Source organism: Nomascus leucogenys, chromosome 22a (genome assembly GCF_006542625.1).
Source record: "Nomascus leucogenys isolate Asia chromosome 22a, Asia_NLE_v1, whole genome shotgun sequence".
Classification (NCBI taxonomy): domain Eukaryota; kingdom Metazoa; phylum Chordata; class Mammalia; order Primates; family Hylobatidae; genus Nomascus; species Nomascus leucogenys.
The window spans coordinates 5,776,372-5,798,672 of NC_044402.1; the positions used below are offsets into that span (position 1 = coordinate 5,776,372).

The 22,301-nt window shown below is 46.7% G+C and overlaps 1 protein-coding gene across 1 annotated transcript in view; it reads right to left on the reverse strand.

Annotated features, from left to right (window-relative positions):
- EVL (Enah/Vasp-like) overlaps positions 1–21,582 on the reverse strand; it is an 80,310-nt gene extending 58,728 nt beyond the window's left edge. The window contains 2 exon segments of the mRNA XM_030804312.1: positions 823–991; positions 21,346–21,582. Coding sequence (XP_030660172.1) covers positions 823–991; positions 21,346–21,356 — 180 coding nt within the window. The 5' untranslated portion in view covers positions 21,357–21,582.
- Positions 21,583–22,301: the final 719 nt, after the last annotated feature.

Consider the following 22,301-nt stretch of genomic DNA (forward strand, 5'->3'; position numbering starts at 1 on the left):
ATTCTTTCCAAGATAGCAGCTAACCTGCCGCTCAACTTAGCTGAAGCTTGACCCACAAAGGCTGCCACAAGATGCTGTTTATATAGAGTTTTTCACAAATAATACAATCACAGATCTGTTAAATTCACTGCTATAAATGCTCTTGTCAATCTCTAAGAAGAGAGTTGGAGGGAGAGCACCGAACTAACCAAAGTCACTGTGGTTAAGTCGCCCAGCCTGTTTCTCCATGTCCCTATTTTAGTCCATGTCACATCAGACTATTTTGCCATTAATTATGTGTGTATGACTATTCATGACACAGGTGGACATAATTGTTCCCTCGTATTTATGTATTTACCAGGTACACTCACAAACTATCTTATCTGATTTGCCTAGGTTAAACTATTCGGGAGAGAAATAACCCCAGGTTCTCCAAACCATCTTGATACTCTTTCTAAAGTAAGACTTAGAAGGTTGATGAATCCCAAATCTTAATAGCCACCTTACATATGAGTAAGATGAACACATTTTTGCAATATTATTTTTTCAAAGCTTTCCCACGTCTATTATTTATTTTAATCTGACAACAACACAGTGAAATAGGCAGGGAGTGGATTACTGTCTCCATATGACATAGGTAAAAAGTGAAATCCAGAAAACAGTTTGCTTAAGGTGTCATACCTTGAACTATGAGGACATGGAGTCAAAATCCGAGCCCATGTCCTCTGATTCCGAATATTGACCTTTTTGTTCTGACCTCTCAATGATACGTGTGTGTAAGGGGTGGGTGGTGAGGAGGTGGTGCGCAGGCTCACGGGTATAATCTGTAATTCCAGCACTGACCTGCTGATCCTGCAGCTTGACTCCAACGACTCTGAAGGTGTTGCTGGCAGTGTTGTGGTAGATGTTGATCCGGCTGAATCCCTGCTGGCCAGGTTTGATTGGTACCCATTTCTTACTGGTGTCATCGTAGACCATCACGGAAGCCCGGGCTTGGCAGATACTCTGTTCACTGCCGAGCAAGAAAAAACCAGTGTCAGCCTCAGCTACAGGGGATGGAAGTTGACTTTGCCCTCTTCTGAAATAGAGGCCAATTGCTACTTGACATAAAGAAACTTTCCAATGGCCAGAACTTCCAACATCTATGGAAGAGCTGCCTGGTGAGGTGATGGGCTTACATTCTCCAAGGAGCTTGCAGAGTGGAGAGGAGGCTCTGTGCCAAAACCTTCAATAGCTTGGAAAAGACTCAACTCTGTTTTCAGGGGAGAAGTGGCTTGAATAAGAAAGGAATTACAATTATAATTTGCCAACTGTTCACAACATTCCATGTACTGTATTAAACAAGAGAATGTGGCCAGGCACGGTAGCTCACGCCTGTAATCCCAACACTTTGGGAAGCGGAGGCTGGTGGTCCACTTGAGGTCAGGAGTTCGAGACCAGCCTGACCAACATGGTGAGATGCCCCCTGCCTCTAAAAATACAAAAATTAGCCGGGCATGGTGGCGCATGCCTGTAATCCTAGCTACTCGGGAGGCTGAGGCACAAGAATTGCTTGAACCCAGGAGATGGAGGCTGTAGTGAGCCAAGACTGCGCCACTGCACTCCAGCCTGGGCTACAGAGCGAGACTCTGTCTCAAAAAAAAAAAAAAAAAAAAAGAGACAGAGAGAGAGAGAACGCATTATTAAAGCACCTAAGCTTCATGACTTATGAAGCAGCTATTTATTACCTCCATTCTCCATTTTTTTAGATGAGAAAAAAGTGGCTCAGAGACTTGCGAAGACGTACACAAGTATTCAGTGATTACACTGGGGATTTCCAACCACTTCTGTCTGACTCTAGAGCATATGACACAGATAATATTCTTTGCAACATCCAACAAAATGCTTCATTTATGGTATGCTAGGGTAGCATCAGATAAGCTAGGTAGGCAATGAAGTATTTAGGTGATCTAAAGAAAAATGCAACATAAATGAAAATAAATAGATGGCTGCACCATACTTTGCTGAAGACATTTACGTAGTAAAGCAACCTCATTTGTTCAAAATATGACAGAGAAGCAGGGAAGAAGCCCCTGAAAGGATAAAATAGCCATCACTAAAATTAATACACTAAAACTCCTGCCACGGTATTCAGGGGAAGTCCCTCGGAGCCCACTGGCTCTTCGTAAACCTAATAATCTTTAATATCTTCTCTAGCATATTAGAATTCCCAAATTTAAAAAAGCAATACTCCTTTGTTCCTATTTCTTTTTTTTTTTTTTAAAGAGGGAATCTTGCTTCCTGAAGGTAGGCACACTGGCCACAATGAGGAGTGGTCATCAGCACACGAGGCTGTGTAAAGACAACGAGGGACTGGAAACAGTGTTGTAATGCCAAACAATTTGGGAGCAATTATACAGAAGCAAAGTGTGTACAATAGTGGATTATTATAATGCTGAGACCAAGCAGTCGAGAAAAAGTCATATTATGTTCACTTCACTATACTTAAGAAGACAAGCAAACAAAGTATTTGATAAAGATCTGTACCCCCAGCCCTGTGGTTATGAGATGAGAAAAAAAAACAAAAAACAACAGTGGTTTTTGTAGGATTAGTTCTCTGTGACTTGGAAACCTCAACTTGGCCAGGGTAGTCAGTTCCTCAGTGTTCCAGAGGGCTGAGCTTTCTCAGGGCCCAACTCCCCTACTTCTCAGAGACTGTGGATGATCCAGTATATGGATTATTATCATACTTTTTAACAATATTTTTGTGTACAGTGCCATATGTAAGGCCTTTCCCTACATAGTCCCTCAATTTCACCTTGAATGAACCCTATGCACATCTTATGGCTTGAGTGCCAGTGCCGGGTCTCGGGCCTGCTCTGAGTGCCTGCACTGCTGGGTCTCAATCTTGCTGCTGACTACTTGGCTCTGTCTCTGGTGTTTAGGAGCCTAAGGCACCCTTGACCTCAGCTGTCCCAGCCTTGTGTTGAGGGCCCTGGGCACATCTGTGGACAGAAGAATTCAGAGTGAATCGTAAGGGTTTTGGTCTGCAATTTGTCCCGCATCATTCTTCCCTGTGATTCATCATTCATTCCACAATATTTAGGAGGGCGGCAGTCACCCTCTCTGCGTTTTGGGGCCTGAAACAACGTTATCTTTTAAGAGAATGTGCTTAGGTAAAGTTGCTCCTCCCCTAGTTAAGTCTTTGGGGCCCTGTCCTCAGGAAGTCTAGTAGAAATTAGAGTAAGCTAGCAGGGTAGGGTGGCTCACACCTGTAATCACAGAACTTATAGGAGGCTGAGGCAGGAGGATCACTTGGGCCTAGGAGTTTGAGACGAGCCTGAGCAACATAGTGAGACCGTGTCTCCACAAAAAATAAAACACATTAGCCAGGTGTGGTGGTGTGCGCCTGCAGTCCCAGCTACTTGGGAGGCTGAGGCAGGAGGATCACTTGAGCCAGGAGGTTGAGGCTGCAGTGAGCCATGATTGTGCCACCGCACTCCAGCCTGGGTGACAGTGTAAGACTGTCTCAAGAAAAAAAAAAACAATAGAGTAAACTGTACACAGAACCAGACAGACGTTGGGTCAAATCACAGTTCTATCCCAATGTAAATGAACCATAAATCAAGTGATAGGCTGAATTCTGGCACTTACTGCTTCTGGTACACTCAGTTGCTAACTGTGACAGTCGACAAGTAGGTGTGTGTTCTGGATGCTGTCTCAGGAGCTAGAAGAGATCCTGAGATGCAGCATGGTCTTGGTTAACAAAACACAGGTTTTATTAAATCAGAGGGATCTGAGCTCTACCACTTACTGGGAGGTGACCACAGAGCCCCTGAGATGATTCTGGGGGAGCACCCTGGGAAGGTGCTGTGTGAGGGGCAATGCTTTCTAGAGTCCCTGTGTGGCAGCCATGAAAGCGTGCCCTTTAGTTGCCCTGCAGGAGAACCTGCTATGGGAGCAGAGCTGGTGCACAGAGGCCATGCTGCTCCCAGCCGCTGACTGAATGTGGCAGGGGGACCAGTGCCAGCCCATTCCTGCCCAGCACAGGACTCTTCTGTGGGGGAAGCCTTGGTGTGGGGACACCCTATCAGCCTGGCCCAAATGTTCTCAGCACTGTGATGTGGTCCGAGATGCTTCTAGTCCATCCTTCCTGGCCTTTCTCCTTTTGCAGACTTTTCACCTGTGTCAGAACCTGGCACAGAGCAGGTGCCTAATAAATGTTCACTAAATAATCTCAGAGCTGAAAAGAACTATAGACACTAATCCACTTTTGTGTCCAATGAAGCTGCCCTCAGAAGTCCACACTGAGCTTTGGGTGACGCGAAACTTAACTTACTACTCTCCAAAGCAAACCCGTTGGTTGTAAATGGTTTTAATTTGGACAATCCTTCCTTGTTCTGAGTGACATGCCACTTGCTGCTCTCCAGAGTCACACAGGGTGCTCTGCAGAGCCTGTGACAACCCACCGGATAGCTGAAGGAAGAGCGCTTCCTTCCATCAGCCACACGACAAAGCTACCAGTCCTCGCCATCCCAGTAACTAATCAGTCTGGGTCCTAAAACTGGGCACAATATTCCAGGCTTAGTCTGACCAGTAGATGCTAGTGAGTCAAAAAACATTAACGAAAGAGAGATGGGTAGAACAGTACCTGCCCTCAGCGAGCTCCCAGCTAGTTAGGCAGTCAGATGAGTAATTATAAACCTTATCCAGCCTGGAGGGATGCGGGGGAGGGGGGACAGGGGAGGCTTTCTTCTTTTAAATGTTTATTTATTTATTTTTTTGAGACGGAGTCTCACTTTGTTGCCCAGGCTGGAGTTCAGTGGCGTGATCTTGGCTCACTGCAACCTCCGCCTCCCAAGTTCAGGCGATTCTCATGCTTCAGCCTCCCATGAAGCTGGGACTACAGGCATGTACCAACACGCCTGGCTAATTTTTAAAATTCTAGTAGAGACAGCGTTTTAAATTTTAGTAGAGACAGGGTTTTACCATGTTGCCCAGGTTGGTCTTGAACTCCCGGCCTCAAGCAATCTGCCCACCTCGGACTCCCAAAGTACTGGGATTACAGGCGTGAGCCACTGCACCAGGCCTGGGGAGGCTTTCTGAAGCAAACGCTGTGTGGGTTTTAAGATGAAGACTTTCAACCCCTAGATGAATTGAGGAAGGGGATGTGGGGTTCTAGGAGGAAGAGACAGGCAGCTGAGCAGAGGCAGGGAGGCAAGAACCGCACGGCACGTAGAGAACCGCGAGCACTAGGTGGGGGTGAAGCATACCTGGGGTATCACACACACCTTTTAGGGGAGTTACAGAGATGGCATAAATAAAGCACTGTGCTTGCCACTAGATGCCTGAAGACCAATAAACCATTTTTCTTCTTGTAATTATAGCTGCAGGTTCCTTTTTTTTTTTTTTTTGCTGTTGTTAACACTTCAGGTTCAAATTAAACTTGTGGTTAACCAAAACCCCTGGTTTCCCCCCACCCTTTGAATAGTATTGGTTTGTCTCTTATTTTATTGCTACTAACAAAACCTAAATGCAAGAAAATACACATATTTATTCTACTTAAGATTTGTTTTGCTAGCTTGGGCTTATTATACCTTTGAAATATTTTTGTTTTAATAAAATCTCGATTGCTATCTAACCTCGACATTGCCTATGAGCAATATATATTCACTTGCCTTCTCAACATCTTCACCTGGATAAATACTCAAACTCTGTATCATACGCATCCTCCCTAGGCATCATAAATTTAATTTGTCCAAATCATCTATCCCTTGAGGAAATCTAGTTTATTATTGTTATTATTGTAGAGACAGGGTTTCGCTATGTTGCCCAGACTGATCTCAAACTCCTGGGCTCAAGTGATCCTCCCATCTTGGTCTCTTATGGTCTCTCGAAGTGCTGGGATTACTGGCATGAGCCACTGTGCCTAGCTATAAGGAAATTTGATAGGCAAATGTTTTCTTAAATTATTTATTGAATAAATGAATGGATGAACTTTTTTTTTAAACATACACATATGAAATTTCATTTACTAAATGGTTCCCATGAGGTCTTCATGTCTCACAGGCTTCTTTTATATGATCAAAACAATCTGTTGATTAGTTGGGGAGTGAAATCAGTCAAAACACACTGGTTTGTTCTGCATGGTGTTAAATTCCAGGTTGGTGGACTTCTTTCTCCCCTGGGATCTAACAGGCATCTCTGAGCTGTAGGTATAACTAGAATTGCTCTCTTGGGGGAAGGCTCTTTTCAAACAAGCAGTCCAATTCCCCTGTCATTTTGGGCCTTCGTACATGTATTTGTGGGGCCCATATAATTTGCACCTGTAATTTCCCTCCGTGTGTCATGTGAGACCTAAACTCTTAAAGCTTCAGACTGCACTTCTATCAGCTTATAGGAGAAAGACCATGTGACTCTAGGCCTCAGTTTCCTCATCTGTACAAGGTGAGTCTGACCTCGGAGCTCCCTCGGACAAGCGCTGAGTACTCGCTGAGCTCTGCCCATGAGCCCAGCATGGGGCATGGCACAGCAGGGAAGATGGGAAAAACCATAATCTTTGTCCTGTCGCTGGTTCAGCAGTTAATTTTTTTAGATCATACACCAAGCCTGTCCAACCTGTGGGCTGCATACGGCCCAGGACAGCTTTGAATGCAGCCCAACACAAATTTGTAAACTTTCTTAAAACATTATGAGATTTTTTTTTTAAAAGCTCATCAGCTATTGTTAATGTTAGTGTATTTTATGTGTGGCCCAAGACAATTCTTCCAATGTGGCCCAGGGAAGCCAAAAGATTGGACACTCCTGCAGTATATCATAGACCACTTTTGAATGTCTGTTGCAATCTCTCACTGAAGAGGAAAAAAAAAAAAAAGCAAAACACACCCCAAATTTTCTGCATGTAACTCTGAAACCTAATCATAGACCTTCCAGGACCCGATGTAGGAAATCAGTAATGCATTTCAAGATAAAACTATTACATAGGCAGCTGGGTGTGATGGAACATGCCTGTAGTCCCAGCTACTCAGGAGGATGCAGGAAAAATCTTGCAGCACAGCCCTCCGTGATGACAGCCTGCAGTCAATCTCAGGCTCTCACTCTCTAATCCTTCTGGAAAAGTTCAGGCTCTGTGCCCCTGGACTCTCGCTCCCCCCACTCCCTATGTGGCTGGGAACAAGGTTTCTGAAATTCTCATGGGCTTACATAGACACGCCATCCTAGCCCTGTTATTTCCTTGAAGGACAGAGTGTAAATTCATAAAGTAAGGGCAAAAGGAAGGTCCACAGGGTAGAATGAGGCTAACCACAAGAGGTTTTTTGGGAAATGTGAGTGCAGGGTTGAACTTGGAAAAAGCACAGGATGTAGACCTGTCCAGAGAGAGGCTGGCTCCTCCAGCCCCACGCTTGCTTGCTTCTCCCTCTGCCAGAGCGCTTTTCAGTTTGTCCTGCCTCTCAGAATCTGCTGAGGTGTCTGCCTGTGAGCTCCTTGAAGGCAGGAACTGTTTTGTTTTCCCCTTGGTAAAGCCAGTCCCTGTATGCTGTAGACATGAATAAGTGGTAAACAAATGACCCTGACTGTGGGAAAAACAGTGCGTTTATGATTGTGTGCCCGTGGGAACATTCTACTCACAATCCTCTCCATTTATTCTCAGAAAAAGTGTAACTGCCAAGCAAGAGCATCTGTCACAGATTACCATCAGCCTTCTCTCTCATAACAGCCTGGGAAGGGCGAGTCAGGAAACCACAGCTCTGCGGGTGGGCTCCTGTGCAAAGCGAGGCTCAGCCCTGTCTCTAAAGGTGCATCTCAGCTCTGTCTGGGCCCAGGCCTGCGGAGACCCACTCCTCCACAGCGAGGCCTCTGGGAAGGCACAGGCTGCCCTCTTCTGTTCCTCTGGAGTGTCACCTTAGGAGCTGCACTCCTCCTTCCTGGAAAGCAGGCGGCCAAGGCCTCACTCTCTCTCCCTGGGACTGGCACAGTGGTCCTGCTCAGCCTTAATGCTCGGACTTGGGAGCTCCTTCTGGACAGAACAACTCTTCATACTCTGTCTTGAGGGCCAATTTTGTCTTCCCAGTAGGACTGTGAACCAGCATTTGCCCATAACAGAAGGGTTTCCTAGGAGGTAGGCATTCAGCACTAAAACTGGGATAATCCCGGGCAAACCAGGGTGAGTGAGCTGCCCTGCTGGGAACTCCTTTCTTATCTTTCACCACAGTAACCATTGCAAGGGTGGGCACCTAACAATCACCCCGCCAGCTGATACGACTGGACTTTGCTCCCTACTTCCCACTGCTCCCCACCCAGCTCGTCTTGTCACTTGCTCTCTCCATTTCCTCACCCTGCCCCACCCCCACCCTGCCGTCACTCTCCAAGCCCCCACTGGAACCTGGCCCCTGGCCCTGAGAATACACTTAAATAAGCCCAGACAAGGTTACTGCCTTTCCACTTCCAGCTCCAATGCATGCTTTACGGCTCTCGAGTCACTGGGCCCGTTAGTGAGCCAGGCACTGCTGACTACGTCCTCACTTCTGAAAACCTCTCCTTAATCCCCAGTCTTCAAATTCTCCTGGCATTCCATTTCGCTCTCTGTGATTCCTGTTCAGCCTCCTTCACAGGTTTCCTTTCTACTTATCTTGTATGTCAAGTGTTTTTAATCTGAGGTCCAGGGAAAGGCTTGAAGAGTCTAAGAAACCTCCAAAATTATCTGCAAAAGTGAGCGTGCATGCTGCTTCTAGAAATGCATTTACCATGTTCTTAAATGGGTTTGCTCTCCAAAACAGATTTTAAAACCAATGTGAACTATGTGGAATTTCTTCTCATTTTACTCTATGCTCATGATTCTCAAAATTGTATGCACGGCCAGGTGCGGTGGCTCACACCTGTAATCCCAGCACTTTGGGAGGCTGAGGCGGGCGGATCACGAGGTCAGGAGATCGAGACCATCTTGGCTAACCGGTGAAACCCCATCTCTACTAAAAATACACACACACACAAAAATTAGCCAGGCGTGGTGGTGGGCGCCTGTAGTCCCAGCTACTCCGGAGGCTGAGGCAGGAGAATAGTGTGAACCTGGGAGGCAGAGCTTGCAGTGAGCCGAGATTGCGCCACTGCACTCTAGCCTGGGCGACAGAGCCAGACTCCATCTCAAAAAAACAAAAACAAACAAAAAAACTGTATGCACTGTAAGAGTCAGGTGAGTGTTTATTAAAACACAAATCCCTAGGCCCCCATTTAGGAGATTCTGATGTGGTAAGTCTCAGGCGGGGCGGGGTCTCTATTTTAACACACACGTTTGCTGGTTCTAGGCAAATGGTCCATGAAGGAAACTTTGAGGACCATTTGCTTTCACGTCTCCTCATGGGCTCTGTCATTCATGCCAGGGTTTACGTGAGCACCAATACACTGATAAATCCCATGTCGACTCTCCAGTCCTGTCCTTTCTTCTCAAATATGGAGCCGTATTTCTAACTGTTGGACATAACTTAGAGACCTCACAATTCAACATGCTCAAGAGAGAAAGTATTCTTTTCACTGTTTCCCATTTCAGGGAATGGAAGCAACACCTACCCAGTCCCCTGAGTCTGAAACCTGAAGGCCATTTCAGACGCTTTTTTATGCTTCACCCTCCATGGCCCAGTGGCCATCTATTCTATTTCTTAAACATCTTTTGGATTTGTCCCTTTCTCTCCCTCCTTGCTGCCAGTCCCAGCCCTTGTTATTTACTTTAGACCACAGCCTCCTAGCTGTTCCCCCGCCTCTGGTTGAAGTCTCACGCCCCCCAACCCTTCAATTGCAATGTCACCAGAAAGACCTTCATCAAAGGCAAACTGACTGAGCCTCTTCCCTCATTGGGAGCTCTGCCACTTACTAGCTATAAAATGACCTCATACAAAACTTCTGTGTTCCCCAGTTTATCTATAGCTTATCCTCCTTTAACTACCCATATCTTTCCTCTTTCCTCATCTTCTTTATAGGGTTGTCTGGAGAATTAAGACTTAATATGTGTAAGCATTTGGAGCAGCACCTGACCCCATGTGGCACGAGGAAGGGAGTCATCGTTACTACGGAATATAATCCCAGCTCTGGGGCAGGCACTCAGGGGCCTTCACATTGTAGCCCTTGCCAAAGTGTCCACAGCTGACCCACCCCTTGGCTTAGTCTTGTGGAAATGCATACAGGCCCCTAACACACCCTCCTGCACTCTGTGGCCTCTGCTGCGGCTCAGGCCACTTCCTCTGCCTGGGATACTTTTCTCAGCCGAGCCGAGCTGACCCAAGCCGACCCACTAATTCCTACTCATCCACAAAGACTTGGAATATCTGTTACCTCTTTTAGAAAATCTTCCCTGAAGCCCCAGGCTGAGTTAGATGGTCCTTCTCTGAGCCTTATTATCCCTATTATCATGGTCCTGTGCCTACCATCACAGCACTTACCGCAGCAATGTCTATGCTAGGTCCCTCTGCACACCACTGAACGCCTCCAGGGCAGGGGCCATTTCTTCTAGGCAGACTTCTCCCTATGTAGAGTGAGGACTTAGGCCACAGGTCTCTTCCTATCTGTTGCCCTCTGGAGGTCCAAGACTACAGTGCAGATTACTCTGCTGGTCCCAGGGAACTTCCCTTCTTGCTCTGCTGGACCTGAGGCTGCCCACAAACGGCCCAGCACATTTCAGCGAGGAAGGACCCGTCTGATCACACAGCCCAACCAGCAGCCTGGTGGTAAAGCCAGGAATGGCAGCGAAAGCATCCCCATGACATTGGGCCAATTAAGATGACTTTTCTGCTACTCCTCAAGTAATTAGGAAAAGATATTTCTCCTGCCCAAGATGATTTCTTTTTCCTACATCCAGAGGTTTGAATCTTACCTTTTCTCAAAGCTCACATTGTCATTGCTTTCAAAACACACCTATCCACCCATTCCCATTCATTTAATAACTACTAACAGCCATATGGCTCAGGTCTGAAGGAGATTACAATCTATCAAGAAAAACAGATCATTGCAAAATGGGTGTACCAGAGTATTGGGAAGGGAGAACATCAGGCTTTGTAGGAGGAGTTCTTGCCTATAAACCAGAGCTGATAAAAATAGCATGGTCTATTTCTATGGTGATTAATAGACAAGACATGAGGGTGACCAGTACCATGCTGGGTACATTCCTTGTACTCAGTAGGTATGTATCTCTGCCCTCCAAACCCCACTCCAGGTGCCACGTGCCTCTGATTACTTTCAAGCCATCAGGACAGCCACTTCGAGCTATCTTCTTCCCGAGACTGTGGGCTTCTGAAGAACAGGCCCGTGTCTGAGTTCAGATACCCTTCCTCAGTGAGCCATCGTCCTCAGTGTAGCCTGGTGCTTTTGGCCTGGGCTCTGCAGCTGCCAAGTGCATTAATAAGGGGTGAGCAGTGAAGGGTAGGGGGCTAGAGAGAAGTGGCCATAAATAAACGTTCCCAAAGCTAAGCAGAAACACAGCCAGACTGAGGCAGTCTATAAAGTCCTGACTTGTTTACCTTCAACATACAAGCAACAAAAGTGAATCTTAAAAGCTGGGTTGAGAACCACCAGCAAGGAGCCTCCTGGATGGGAGCAGAGCAGCCCACACTGAGGTGCTTACACAGACCTGTCTGGGCACTCCAGTGCAGAGCAGAGCTGGGGTCTACCCACAGAGCCCCAAGACGAGGCCCAGCACACAGGAGACAGGGGCTTTCTCCTTTGCCAAATTCCAGTCTCTCTCTGAAGCACATCACTTGCTAGTTCAGTGGACCCCCTGCAGGCATGCAGCTTGGCTCTGGTAACACAAGTGACACCTTCAACTGACTTCACACAATGCTCAAACCACCATCACGAGGTCATTATCACATTTATTCCGACTTCACATTGTGTGGCTTCCCCAAGTCACACAGGGAGTCAAGTCAGAGGCGCTGCTGGACAGGACCCTGCCTCCTGCCATCTGGAGGCCTCTCCTTCCAGCTCTCGGAGAACTCTCTCACACTATGAACTCCCCTCTGCCCACAGGCAGCCCCACCCTGTCTCCCCTCAGCCTGCCCCAGCCTCACCATTCTGCTCTTGCCACAGACTTGCCCTCCTTCTTGCCCTCCTCGCCTCCTGTGGGAAACTTCTCCATTGGCTCCCATGACACCGCATAGCTTGGCTCTTCTCTGGACTGCCCCTTTTCTGACCACTGTCCTTCTCACAGTGGAGAGGGGCAGAGAGAGAGAGTACTTTAGAGAAAGTCTGGCTGGCTGGTGCCCACCAGGAAGCAGTGTTGTGCTGGGAAGCAAGGCTGGGCACAGAGAGGGCCAGCCCTCATCATGGAGTCAGCGTGGGGGCGTGGAGAAGTGAGGACACTGTGGACAACAGCTCCAGCTCTGCCCCAGGTCTGGCTCTGTCGTTTGCCAGCAACATGACTTCAGGGAGGTAAGTTTACAGCTCTGTAAAATGAGGAGAATCACCTTTTTGCATTTTCTTTTACATTTGCTGGAGATCAAATAAGGCTGATGAAATAAACAGGAGAGCAGTTTACTAAACATGATTAGCACCCAGCAGATACCATCTTGAAAAAGGACAATGTTGGCTGGAATCAACAGCAAATCCATATGAGGCAAGACTTAGGGTGGAATCCACATGAAACTGCCTTCCGTGTCCACATGGAGAGCTGTTATTATCGCCTACTTTTTTAACTTCTAACGAGAGAAACAAGGTGGCAGCTTCCTCACTGTGGCCTGGAGAACTGCCTCAGGCCTCACCAAGTGGGACCAGGCTGTCGGGTCCTGTCTTTGTGGAATGGCCCAGATCCACTGTGGAGGTCACTGAGGGCCCACTCCTGAGCCCTGGCTGTTGGGAAATCAGTTTCTGGGCCCTGATTTGCTCCTGTGCTTTCCTCTAGCCTCTACTCACACTGCCCCCGCCACCATCCCTGGGGTGACTCCCTGAACCACACTGAAGAGAATGCTAATGCCCACCCTCGGGCCCCTGCTGCTCCCCTCAGCTGCTTAGCTTCTCTGCAGAACACTTACCATACTTGCCACTGAACTGAGGGGCAAGTGCCTCCATGAGGCAGGTTGTTTGGTTTGGTTTTTAAAGTAGTGTTCATCTCGGTAGCTCTAGTAACTGGGACCTAGTGATTGCTCAACAAATGTCTTTGAACAACTGCTGGCTTTTATGTTTGCTGAGTTTTGCCAGGTATTGTATTTCTCGGCCTGCAAGGATTTTTGTGGTGGAGGTGGCATGATTCACTTGAGATGTGGCCACCTCTGCTTTCTCTTTATTTCTTCCTGCATTTATTTGAAAAATAAAACAACGGCCGGGCACAGTGGCTCACACCTGTAATCCCAGCACTTTGAGAGGCCAAGGTGGGAGGATAGCTTGAGCCCAGGAGTTTGAGACCAGCCTGGGCAACACAGATCCTGTCTCTACACAAAATAAAAAAAGTTAGCCAGGCATGGTGGTAGGTGCCTGTAGCCCCAGCTGCTCAGAAGGCTGAGGTGGAAGGATCCCTTGAGCTGAGGAGGTTAAGGTTGCAGTGAACCATGTTTGCACCACTGCACTCCATCCTGGGTGACAGAGCAAGACCCTGTCTCCAAAAAAAAAGAAAAAAGAAAAAGTGCTGTACGTGCAAAGTGTCACAAGAGGAGGGCATTTAGTTCTGCCCGAGGGACCCAAGGGATGCTGTCATGAGGGGGAAGCAAGACTTTTCAAGAGGAAACAAGGAACCATTTCAAGCAGAGGGAAGAGTGTCAGCAAAGGCAGAGTGGTGGGTGGGGGGACCTCAGTCGAAACCCTGGGGCCTCATCACTTCTCAACACCTACCCAGGGGAATGAGGAAGCACGCCCACGTTGCCATGTCCCAATTCAGTGACTGAGAAACAGAGACGCTTGGAATCACAGCCGCATCAGAGCTGAAAAACATTCTGCAGTGATTTTCTTAGGAAACAGGCCTGGAGAAGGAAGTAACTTGCCCGACACCCATGGCTGATCCGCGGCAGAGCCTGGACTAGACAGCAACCTGACGTTCTGTCTTGCAGTAAGGCTTTTCTGCTCCACTTGGCGACGCAGCAAAACCCAACTCCAACTTTTAGTATTTTGAAGCTGTTTTTCACTCCAACTTTTTAATCTGAAAAATTTCAAACCTACAGGAACATGTAAGGGACACTTTTTTACCTTTCGCTAAACCTGCCCATGGTTAACAACTGCCGCATGTGAGTTATCTCTGTCTTTCCTCTGAGCCATTTGAAAGTCAGCTGCAGATACCATGATACTTCAATCCTAGGGACTTTAGCATACATTTCTTTAAAATAAGGATATTCTAATATATAACTTAAATACCATTGTTACAACAAAAAAAATCAACAATTTACTAAAAATCTAATACAGAGTCCATATTAAAAGTTACCCATGTAATCCCAGCACTTTGGGAGGCCGAAGCGGGTGGATCATCTGAGGTCAGGAGTTTGAGATCAGCCTGGCCAACATGGTGAAACCCCATCTCTACTAAAAATACAAAAATTAGCTGGGCGTAGTGGCGCACGCCTGTAGTCCCAGCTACTTGGGAGGCTGAGGCAGGAGAATTGCTTGAACCCAGGAGGCATAGGGAAGTGTAGGTTGCACGGAGCGGAGATAGCTCCAATGCACTCCAGCCTGAGCGACAGAGGGAGACTCCAACACAACAACAACAAAAAGTTACCCAATTTTTACAAAATGTTTCTGATTTTTTGGGATGCAGGATCTGCTCATGGACTACATGTGGCTGAGCCATTTGCTTACTCCCTTTCAAGCTAAGCTAGAATGTGAAACTATTTAAAAATTTTTCATTGATAAAGATGTTGTGTGTGTGAAGAATTCAGGCAAACTGAATGTAGACTGTAGGTTGGTTAAGAGGTGACTGCCAGATCTCCAATGGAAAGCTATATTTTCCCCTTGGTAATTATTAAATCATTTATAGGGTGCCATTTTTTTTTCTTAATGGGCACAGGTGTGAAACAGGTTTCATGCTATGAAGTAGACTTAAAATGTTTATTGTGAAGTATTTCAGGCCTGTGAGAAGTAGGTTCCCACGATCCCACCATGCAGTCTAGGAAATCTGACAGCAAGTCACAAAGCTGTTTAGTTCAAGTGACGCCTGTATCCTCCTCCCAGACCCAGAGCCGCTCCCCTCTACCAGGGGGAACCGCCACCTTGCAGGTGGTGTTTTCAATTCCATGCATGCTGTCTGTAGTACAGCCATACAACTGACTATTTTACACACATGGTTCTCAAACTTTTTTGGTCAGAGAACCCCTTTACACTCAATTATTAAGGATGCCAAAAAGCTTCTGTTTTATGTAGGTTAAGTCTATCCATATTCTCCTTATTTGAAATTAAAACTAATAATTTTTTAAAACACAAGAATATACAAGCAGACATTTCATTAGCTGCCACAGTGATGATGTCAAAACATCACATAGCTCTGGGAAATTCCACCATGAATTCATGAGACAAGAGCTGAAATGGCAAATGACGTCTTAGTAATATTATAAATATAGTTCTGATCTGCAGACTACTAGGAGGGTCAATCTCTGGAGTACATTTTGAGAACTGCTGCATTACAGCAATGAAAGACAATGAATTAGCTCTCTGCGTATTAACATGGGAAACCCAAATGGTGACTGAGCCCCATTTTTGAGAGTGTTAGAATTAGAGAATGGCTTTGGGTAAATAAAGTCCACATTCAGTGTTAAACCCTGACACCTTCTTTTCTATCCAAATTGGTTGCCCACGTCATGGGCAATCAAGATGTTTGCCTTTTCTCCTCGGATGTCACCCTCTCAGATGCCTGGACAGCTGGTCTCCATTTCTCTGTGAAGCCTGGTGCAATCTGGAAAAACACTCCAACCAACTGTTGGGGGAGTCTGATATTCATATGCATCTCCCATACTCTTTCAAGGCCACTGACGTAGCCCTTTCTTTGGGGAGCCATCTGATAGCCACGTGGACATTAAGGCTACTCAAACCTCAAAAACATTTATGTATTTTGCTGTGTCTTCATCCCAAAATTTGTGTCTCCAGAGTCTGTGACTCCGATCACTTGTGAAGTGATCAGGTTTTTGCACAGCCTTGGGACAACTGTAGAGGCCTGGCTTGGGCCAAGGATTGGGACGGTATGTTCAGCTCCAAGGATGAATCAACAGCCTGGGAACGAAGACCCCGGCTCTGCCCTTACAAACACCCCTGATGACAGAGTAGCCACTTGGACTCTGTGCGATTTACTAGGCACAGAGACAAACATGAATGCATAACACAAGCGTCCTGCTCTGAAAGAGCTCTAGGCTGGTAGGAGAGATCCTGAGCTGACAGAGCGTCGACAAGAGATACGCACGCAGGCATGGGGTGCTACAGGACAGACGAGGTCTCTTTTGTCTCTTGTGGTATTAACAGCACAGAATGACGGACGCTGCAAAATAGAGATCAGGAGGGCCTCAATTCTAGCCTTGACTCTGCAAACTGGGACAAGTTTAGCTTTGAGAAGTTAAAGCTGAGAGGGCAGATTTTGATCCTCTCAGAGATCAAAAGCTCTGTCAAGTGACAACAATGTGACCTGGAATACGTTACTTTGTAGGCCCTTGTTTTCTTTTCTTTTTGAGGTAGGGTCTTGCTCTGTCGCCAGGGTGGAGTGCAGTAGTGTGATCACAGCTCACTGCAGGCTTGAACTGCTGGGCTCAAGCAATCCTCCCACCTCAGCCTCCTGAGAAGTTGGGACTATAGGCTTCAGGCATGCACTACCACACACCTGGCTAATTTTCATTTTTTTCTTTTCTTTTCTTTTTTTTTTTTTTTTTTTAAGAGACGAGGTCTCACTATGATGCCTAGGCTGGTCTTGAACTCCTGAGCTCCGGCGATCCTCCTGCGTTGGCCTCTCAAAGTGTTGGGATTACAGGTATGAGCCACCACACCCAGCCGACCCTTGTTTTCTTATCTGTAAAGTGGGAACAGTGATACAAAACCTCAAAGGATGAGAATTAAATAGTATGTATATCATGTAACTAGCATAATGGTTGGTGTATAACACTCAGAAAAGCTGAGCTGTTGTTATTTTCCTCCTTTGTGGGTTCAGTTACCAAAGTGAAGCCATTGACCAGACTGGTTCTCATCCATTTTCTGCCCCAGCCCACCTGAGTATCGTAACATTCTCATGAGAATAACCTAGCATCTCTAGAGGAATGTTTCTCAACTAGAGGCACATGGGATTCTTTGAGACAGAGGAAGGCAGAGAAGCTTCAGAAGCTCCAGAAGCTCTCCAAATGATTTGGCTACAGGTCTCCAGGGAAGTGTGTGTTCCCACGGAGAGTGAATGGACTACGTGATCTCTGAGGGCTTGTTCAATTGCCTCTGGGACTCTCTGACTTGCCTGTGAGGACTGGAAATACCTGTGAGGAAAGGAAACACCAGGTGTTCCTGGAGACTCCTCCAAACCCTGACACAAAGGCATACAATTGGGTTGGAAGGATTGTAAGGTGAACCCCGGCTGTGCGAGACTTCTTACATCTTTACAGCTTCAAGATGTGCAGCACAGTGGAATAAACAGTAATGATTGTGCCCAGGCAGCCACAGTTCCTTCACTACCTGACAGCAAGTGAAATGTCTGTTTTTCTGGTCTCTTCTCTAACATGCCACACCAGGAAGCTCCACTGAGTAGCAGCTTTGGTGGCACAGGAATCTTCAGGACCATATATCAAAGTAGTTAATTAAATCCAGCAGCTCAATAAATGTGTATTGCCAGGCAATGTTTTAGGCATTGGGGATACACCAGTGAACAAAACAGGCAAAAATCCCTGCCTTCTGGGAGTTTACATTCTAGAGGGGTAAAGACAGACAGTATACAGTAAAACAAGTAAGTTCTATAGTATGTTAGAAGATACTACGTGCTTTAGAAAAACCCACAGCCTACCAAAGGCAACAGAGACACCAGGGAAGGAAATGAAATTAACTGGCTGGCCCCAAAAGTGGCAGACATATCATGCATCCCTATCACGTTTCCTGCTGCTGCACCGCGACCTCAGCTAGTTCCTGCTCAGGTCAACCTTGTTCAACCCACGTTTCCTGGGAACCTGTCCTGCTAGGCCCAAACCTCTACAGATTCTTCCAGCTAGCACCCCAGCTGCCCCAGCGTGGTGAAAGGAATCACCACCCACCTAAGCCATGTCTGACTCATGATTCCCCCACACCCATGTGTGATCCACCAGATAGTCCTGGAGGCTACAGCACCACAGCACTTCCTGAATCTAGTGACTTCTCACCGCCTACCCTGACTGCTCCACTGCTGGCCCAAACCACCCTCACCTCTTACCTGGATGACTGCGGTAGCCTCCCAAGAGGTCATCCTGCCTCCATTCTTGCCACACTGCCAGCCATTATCCACACAGGGCCCAGGGTGATTTTCTTAAGCTTCTATCAGATATCTTCCCCTTTGCTTCGAACCCTCCCTCCACAGACTTCCCCTAACTAAATTCTGACATATGCACTAAATTCAGCACAGCTCGCAGGCTTTGCCGTTGGGCCTGATAAAGCCTTCTGTGCCCTTATTTGCCTTCACTCTTCCTTCTTCATGTTGCTCCAGCCTCTGTATTTTTCTTGACCCTTGAATCCACCAAACCGTTCCTATTTCAGGGCCTCGTCCCCATCTGAGGATACTTGCTGCCCTTTCCACCTCAGAATCTTCAGATTTTAGCATGGCTGCTTCGTGTCCCCACAGAGGGCACTGGCTAAGGCAGTGGCCCAGTCATTCTCTACCACACTGCTCTATTGTTTTCACATCTCTTGTTGATGGTTTCTTGACTATATTCTGCCTCCCTACTCTGCCCTCAGTTTGAGGACAAGACTGCCTGTCTTGTTTACCATTGTGTCCCTGGCACCTAGAGCAGCTGCTGGGTGACTGGCTGCCTGTGATGCCTGCCAGTGCCTTCTAAAAAATCATCCCTATCCTTCAAAGTTCACCTGAGATCCCACTTTCTCTTTGAGGTCTTCCCTGACAGTCCCCAACTTCTCAACTCTTACTGCCCCTCCTGTCTATGCTTATTACTCTCTGTACTGCAGGGTCCTCACAGCGAGTCGCCTCCTCATTTCTGTGAGTGCTGTCTTCCTCACTCCCTACCAGTCCCTGAGGATAGAGGCAGCTCTAATTCAGGCATAAGAGCAAATGGGCAAAGCATCTGTGATCAGGAGGCACTGGTTCAAGTCCTGGGTCTATCACTCACTGGCTATGTCTCTTGTCAAGTTACTGTCTCCTTCTATGAAACAGAAACAATAAAAACAATGCTAGCTGGGTATGGTGGCCCACAACTGTATTCCCGCTGAGGCAGGAGGCTTGCTCGAGCCTGGGAGTTTGAGGCCAGCCTGGGCAATAAAGCAAGACCTCCTCTCTAAAAAATACAAAAACAAAAACACCCCACAACACTACCTTCAGGATTATTGCGATAATTAAATAAAATAATGTCAGTGAAAGCATTCTGTATGTTGTCATGCACTCAAGAGAATTCCCAGCTCCTAATCCAGTTAGGACTTGGAAAATGTTTCTTGATTGGTGGGTAGCCAGAGCTAGAGCTGGTAAGATATATTTTCACATTTAAAAGGCCCTTTGTATGCCCACCACAGGCGTCATGGTATCCCCATATGTCAGTCAGCATGAGGAAAAATGAAAAGTTCACAGCTCCTATGGCTGCTGACCTTGCAGCTCCACGAACGCTGCTTCCACCAGGACTGTCACTATGGTGCCAGGCCAGGGACCTGTGGCAAAGTGCAAGCAGCCTTGTATGGGGGAGGGACGCACCAGAAAACCTGGGCTTTTGCTTTGGTTCAGCGACTATTTTGCTCCCCGTACACAAATTCTGCTCCACACTGGGCCTCAATTTCCTGATCTGTGCACTCGAGAGCTGGACTAGATTAGTGTAATCTTCAGACTTGAAAATCATCACCACCACCACCAATGACTTTTTTTTCCTCAATGAATTATCGAGGAATACATAAAAAAGATAAAAGCAGAGTTATTTTGGCTGAAGTGGAGGATAAGATGCCCAAAACATCTTATCTACTGTAGATCACCTCCAAGGTCTTCTCAAGACGGAAATTTCTAGGATTTCTATGATTTTAAAATTGAAAAAGAAATTGCTGTGCCTCCTCCCCATTTACTTCTGATATAATTTTCTGCAATTAGTAATTGACAGGGTAGAATAAGCTGCTAGAATTTTTCACAATGTAATTTACAACTGAAAATGACTTTGGAAGTTGATATGCCTTTGAAATGAAAAGCATTCTGTTTTCCACAGCTCCACTCACGAGTCCTCTAAAGTTAAAGTTACTAAAATGACAGGATCAGAAACAAAGCCAACTGGAAAATAAGCAGCCCTGGACAAGTTCTACCTACCACCATGTCAATTTTAACAACTCACTGCAAGCTGCTTCTGTGCCTGTGTAGCGTGCTGCGAAAACCACCGGACGAGGCCATCCTTGTTAAACCCTGGTTCCATTCCTTCCCCAACCTGCCATGTGATCTTGGACAAACCCCACAACTTTTCAGAGGTTTTCTCAGCTACAAAACAGGAGTGACGACAGCGTTCTCATTGATCTAACACGGTTAAAAGATTCAAATAAGAAAACTGGTGAAATGGCATTTTGGAAATTGTGAAATAATTTTCAAAGTGAGAGACTGTTACTTTATGCTAAAAAACAAAGCTGTCATGAGTCAATCAAACAAATGCCCCAAACCCCACAGGATAAAAGTCTGTCTGTCCTATCATCTATAATCTTTCAGAGTTGTAGGGCAGGGGAGAGGCAGATCCAAAATGTAATCTCACCTTTAGAAAGAACAATCTCAATGAGGAGTGCAGTTTGTAGACTGGCTGGTATTCACACATGTGCTAAACAGCAATAGCCTAAGGCCACAAGTCTCTCGAGTGGAGGGTCAGGATTCTTGCTATTAAGTTCATGAAGTTCTTATCATAAAAAGAACCCTCTCTGCCTATATTTAGAAAAAACAACCAGTCTTGGGTCATTCTAGAGAGAAGGGCCAGGACTCACCAAATGTACCTCTGAGCTAAACGATTCCCCTAGATGGCTCAGATTCTCCTCTCTATAATCTGAGGCAGGTGCTAATTTCTAAGTAAGTCCTTGGCCCAGAAGCCATTAAAGGTCACAGGCATCAAGAGACACAGGCCTGTGTAATGGAAAGACCAGCGGCTAGGGAGTGAGCAGACTGTCACCAACCTGCTGTGTAACCTCATGTAAGCCCCCTGCCCTCTGGTCATGGATTTCTCGATCAGTATACTAAGGGGACCTGAGATGATTTCTACAGCCCATTCACCATTAAGAGTCTAGGTTTCCTCTTGACATCCCTCTGTCCCCTGCACTGGTTCCAGTACTCACCTTGTGGCCATGGCTGAAAAGTGGCAGCACAGGGAACCCTGAGGAGGCGAGTCCTGTACTCACTCCCACCAGGCTACGTTGATCAGAGGACCATAGACCCTCTGAAGACAGCAACTTGATTTTTATAGCCTACTTAAAACCAAACAGGAAAAGGAAGCTGAACCAGAGACAAAGGGGAAACAAACCCAAGTGAAAAACTGAAACCTAGGTAGAAAATAGAGAAACAAGAAGCTAACAGTGCAGAGCCCCACCAGCGTGGGCGGCTGAGAGGCACTGCACAGGCTCGACCCCCCACAGCTGGCAACCTCAAGCCTCTAAGTGCTTCCTGCAAGACTGCAAAGGTGGGTGAAGCCTGCTGGAGGTAGGGGCCAGGTCACGGTGCTGGCGCCCCACTAACTAGCTCTATAGTCTGTCTAAGTCAATGCCATTTAAGAGGTCTGGGCCTCAGTTTTCCATCTGTTATAGAAAGTGCAGGCTCAGCACAGATGACTTCCTATAGGCCTTAAGAAAAGGCTACAAGAACTCGGAAGAGTCCCCGCTGACTGTCCAGAGAATAGAAGACTAGATGATAAAGGCTATAAGCTGATCAAGTTTTTTTTTTTTTTTTTTTTTTTTTTTTGAGATGGAGTTTCACTCCTGTCACCCAGGCTGGAGTGCAACGGTGCGATCTTGGCTCACCGCAACCACCACCTCCTGGGTTCAAGCGATTCTCCTGCCTCAGCCTCCTGAGTAGCTGGGATTACAGGCATGTGCCACCATGCCCAGCTAATTTTGTATTTTAATAGAGACAGGGTTTCTCCATGTTGGTCAGGCTGGTCACGAATTCCCGACCTCAGGTGATCCGCCTGCCTCGGCCTCCCAAAGTGCTGAGATTACAGGTGTGAGCCACCGCGCCAGGCCACTGATCAAGTCTTCATATTTGACTCTGGAACAAAATTTGTACTTCTACCGAGGAG